The following is a 4,145-nucleotide window of genomic DNA, read 5'->3' as shown; positions in this document are numbered from 1 at the left end:
AGAAAGAAAATAAGTCTTGTCAGCAGGATTTTATTGCAGATTATGAAGTGCAACAAAGTGACTGCCATCAACTTCCCCAGCTCTTCTGAGATCATACAGGACTTCTGTTGAGTTTTCAGTTCAAGACAAGGAAAAGGATAAGGGATAATTATTTTTCCATGCTTAGTGGGACAACATGACACTAGTCTGAATCCAAGTCTTCAAGGTAAGTGTTCCTAAGACACTCAAACAGTGAAGCTTTCAACTGTTATGCTTAGTTCCAGTCTGAGTAAAAAAAAATAAAAATAAAAAATGTGCAGAATTGCTTTAAGCAGTACACATATTTCTTCAATCAAGATCTCAGAGGCCTGATTCACTACCTAATGTAAATCTTTATTTTTGAAAGCAAAGTGCTGAGTTACATTGAATGATGCTTCCATATTTACTAGTAAGACGCTGTCATGTTCATTATTTTTAGCCATCTAATCCTCAGCATGAAACTGAAAATGCAGGATCACTGAAGTTCTCTTTAAAGTATCAAAAGACAAAAAAGAATGTTGACCATGGAAGGAGCCTTGTAGAAATAAATACAATATTGTAAGCTCAAAGGTATAGAGCTGAAGTCCCACTTCACTTTCTGGACCTTTAAGGCAAGTGCAGGGCTGCAGGGAGTTACCTTGTCTACCTAAAGAGTCAAATCTCTTTGTGGCAATTAACAGGTCACAATTATCATGCTAGTGGCAACTATGCATTATATAGACTGGCTCTTACAGCACTCATGGAGGAGGAAGATGCACTTCCCACCTCCCTGGGGTGAGTCCTAAATGTCAGTCTATCTAGATTATATAAGTAACCTCTCTCCCTATAGGGAAGAAGTCAGAAAACGAAGAATTCTCAAAGTTAAGAAGATTACAAAAGTCACATACCTGTGTGTATATCATATTATAGATACATATTATATGTCTACAATATATGTATGAAGAATGCTCAAAGTGCACTTCAAATGACAGATTTTAGGAAAAGATTATTAGGCAAAGAACCAAAGCAATGTGAATACTTAGCTACACAGACCAGAAGAAGAAAAGTTGGCTTTTTTCATCTTTCCCCAGGTGTGACAGTATAAACAAATTAAATACAATATGTAGCCAACAACCCCTAGCTGGTTCTTAAGACTGTGTGCAAAGACATTTCCTTATTTTCATTCTTTGTAATGTTTCTTAGAAATAAACTAGTGGTTTGTGTATGTTATTAGAGAATGAAAAGGCATAATTGCAAAATGTATCTGAATACTTCATCACCAGATTATCACACTGACATTCCTTCTCAAAATATACAGAATAACCTGTCATTTCTGCTATGAAAATGTTTTGAGGCAAAAATATTTATAACTATAAAAATTAACAATCAAAAATATTTGCAACTAAAGTGGAGTAGTACATTTTTCTGAAAATTACACAAGACTACAATTTACATATTACTGGAGACTTTAGTTCTGAAAACTAGTTATTACAACATGCAAGTGTTTTCAGGATTTAGAAGATCTTAACTAGTGCCTGTAAGTACAGTAGTAGATTAATAGGAAATGAGGTGATACCTGGGGGATTGGATCACACCTATTACAAATCCCCTACCTAACATGCTTGTGCACATATTTTTATGATGTGACAAAAGTACAACAAATCCAGGTCATACAAGAATGAGGTGATGCAAAGAAAGCCACAATTTGTATGGAGAGTTTTTTTCTCTGGTAACACTTTATTAAATATTTGTATGCATTGTATTTATGCATCTATGCATTGATCATTTTCCAGTATCCAGCTAGGTAGAAACAGGGAAAGAAAAACTAGTTTAAAAAGACTGTTGGATTTGGGGTTTAGTTTACAGGCTGATCCTTAAAAGTATAAGACAATGAAATGTAGTTCACTATCATAAAGCTGGTAATTTAGTCTGGGATGCTAAGCCCTGGTTTGCAGAACATGCATGAGGCACTGAATGCATTGTGCCCTCCTGCAAAGCCAGTGCAGTATTTCTCTAGGTAGAGGAACTACTTCTGTAGTAGTTCCACTGAATTTTCCAGAGATGCTTATGAACTCTTGTAACATTGATCAGGAGCTAGATTTATTCTCCTAACATTCAGCTCAGTTGCAAAGGTTCTTGCCTTTTGGTAGAAGAAGAGAGACATTTCTCGATCCACAAGGAAATTATGGTAGATGACTGCAAGTCTTGTGTAAATCTTCAGCTGAGCTTTTTTATTGCCCAGATCCATGGCAGCAGCAAGTGCCAAATGATAGTAGCCTGCTGCATCAAAGGGATCCTGAAATGAAACACAAAGATAGTACCCTTTTATTTTATGGATAGTTTAAGAGGACATTGAGGCTCAATTTTTTAGGTATCAAACAAGAATAATAGAGATTCCAGACTTCAGTACATTTTCCCAATTTATTAGATTCTAAATGCAAAAAAATTAAAATGTGGTAAAACCTGACATTATGAAACATTACTCAAAACAACAACTGTCTGCAGCAGGTTTTTTTTAGTATTTCTTACCTTAAGGTCATAGAATATTATGTCTCCTAAGATCAAGTACACCTTGACATAATACAGTGTTTCCTCCTCAAACTCTAGAGGAGAGGAGCAGAGGGACAAGGCCTTTAAATAAAAGTGTTCAGCTAGTTCACAGTGACCCAAATGATGGTGGATGGCAGCCAGGCGATGGTAAGCTATTCGTTCATTTAGCTGGTTTCCTAATAAGATAGTGTATGAGTCAGGATAAAGCCAAAGACAAAGTAGTCAAATTGTCTCAAAGCAGAAGGCATTTATGTATTTGCTAATCTCTTCTTGACTAAAACTAATTTTGCTCAATAGATGCATGGCAAAAACGTCCTTTAAGAAAAATTCCATAGAATTCCCAAATTTCCCAGTGAAAGATTTTACAGTTTCTGGAATTTTCTTAAAGTTTCTTAAAAAACCTTACATTCATATCTCTCATTTATAGATATACACATCCAACACATACTTACAAAGAATTCAAATAAATTATTTTGAAAGTATAGTAGCTAATGGGACTAAAGACTCCCTTGCCCATCCCAGTACCTACTTTACATCAAAAGTTATATCAAAAAGATGATTCGGATTTACTAAAAGGGCCTGTCCATGCACAGAGAGAGGTGAAGAGGTACTTAATCAGTCTAATAGCTCTCAAATGTGAACAAATCATTTTGGAAATGAGCTCTATGGGTTTTGACTATTTTCTGAGGTCAGTTAACCAGCAAGGCTATGAACAAATCTGAAAGAAATGTATGATACTCAAAACCTACTTGGAACAATATAATTAATTTGTATTACAGATTAGCTGATGAACACTGTTTGGATTTGGAGTCCTAGGTTTAATTCTCTGCTCTACCAAAGGTTTTGGAGTTAAGAGACAGCAATAAAGTTGTTCATTCTTGAATGGAAGCAAAAATAGCAATTGTAGTATCATTATAAAATCCTGGCAATGATTCTAACTGAATTCCAAGGAAGAAAGCTTTTTAGAACTCTGCCCTTTTAGAGATACCAGTAATATTAAGGTGTAATTGAAATTGTCTTACCTAAACTTACACTGAGCATAAGAGATGCTCGTGCATATTCCAGACTTTCCTCATAAGCCTTCAGAGTCACCAGCAATTCCACCAATTTATTGCATAGTCTGAGCTCAGTGGGTTTGTTGCCAGTCTTAACAGCAAGTGGAAGAGCCCTGTCCTGAAATGCATAAGTACAGCTTAGGTACTGCTTAACCCCAAGATGTGCACTGACAGGCTTCCATTTAAGTAATTTTGGGCAATGTCTGGTTTTATTTTGCTCTTTGCATATGGCATATCTTACATCCAGAAGAGTTACAACAGGTGAAAACTGTTAACACCATGACAAAGTAATCAGCTGCCATAGGTTATAACCTCTTTGCTGAGAGAATCAGCATTTGGTTCAGCGGAGGAAGGTACACAACTATCCATGCAGTAGAAAAACTGCACAAACCCTGTAGAAAGTCACTGCCTTCTCCTTTTCCCAAGTACCATTGAAAAATATGTCTCCAGCAGCTTCAAACAATTCCATTCCAAAGTTTGGATCACCTGTGTAAAGAGCAGCATCCTGAGCAACCTATAAAGAAAACAAGGAATGAGGGAAAG

The 4,145-nt window shown here is 36.1% G+C and overlaps 1 protein-coding gene across 1 annotated transcript in view; it reads right to left on the bottom strand.

The window, feature by feature from the left end:
• Positions 1 to 2,062: 2,062 nt before the first annotated feature.
• SH3TC1 (SH3 domain and tetratricopeptide repeats 1) overlaps positions 2,063 to 4,145 on the bottom strand; it is a 27,556-nt gene continuing 25,473 nt past the window's right edge. The window contains 4 exon segments of the mRNA XM_010003147.1: positions 2,063 to 2,293; positions 2,527 to 2,723; positions 3,570 to 3,720; positions 3,994 to 4,116. Of these exon segments, the coding sequence (XP_010001449.1) occupies positions 2,063 to 2,293; positions 2,527 to 2,723; positions 3,570 to 3,720; positions 3,994 to 4,116 (702 nt within the window).

Source organism: Chaetura pelagica, unplaced genomic scaffold, assembly GCF_000747805.2.
Source record: "Chaetura pelagica isolate M959 unplaced genomic scaffold, ChaPel_1.0 scaffold147, whole genome shotgun sequence".
NCBI classification, from domain to species: Eukaryota; Metazoa; Chordata; class Aves; order Apodiformes; family Apodidae; genus Chaetura; species Chaetura pelagica.
Note: the sequence above shows the minus strand (reverse complement) of the source record. Positions and strands in the feature narration are given on the sequence as shown.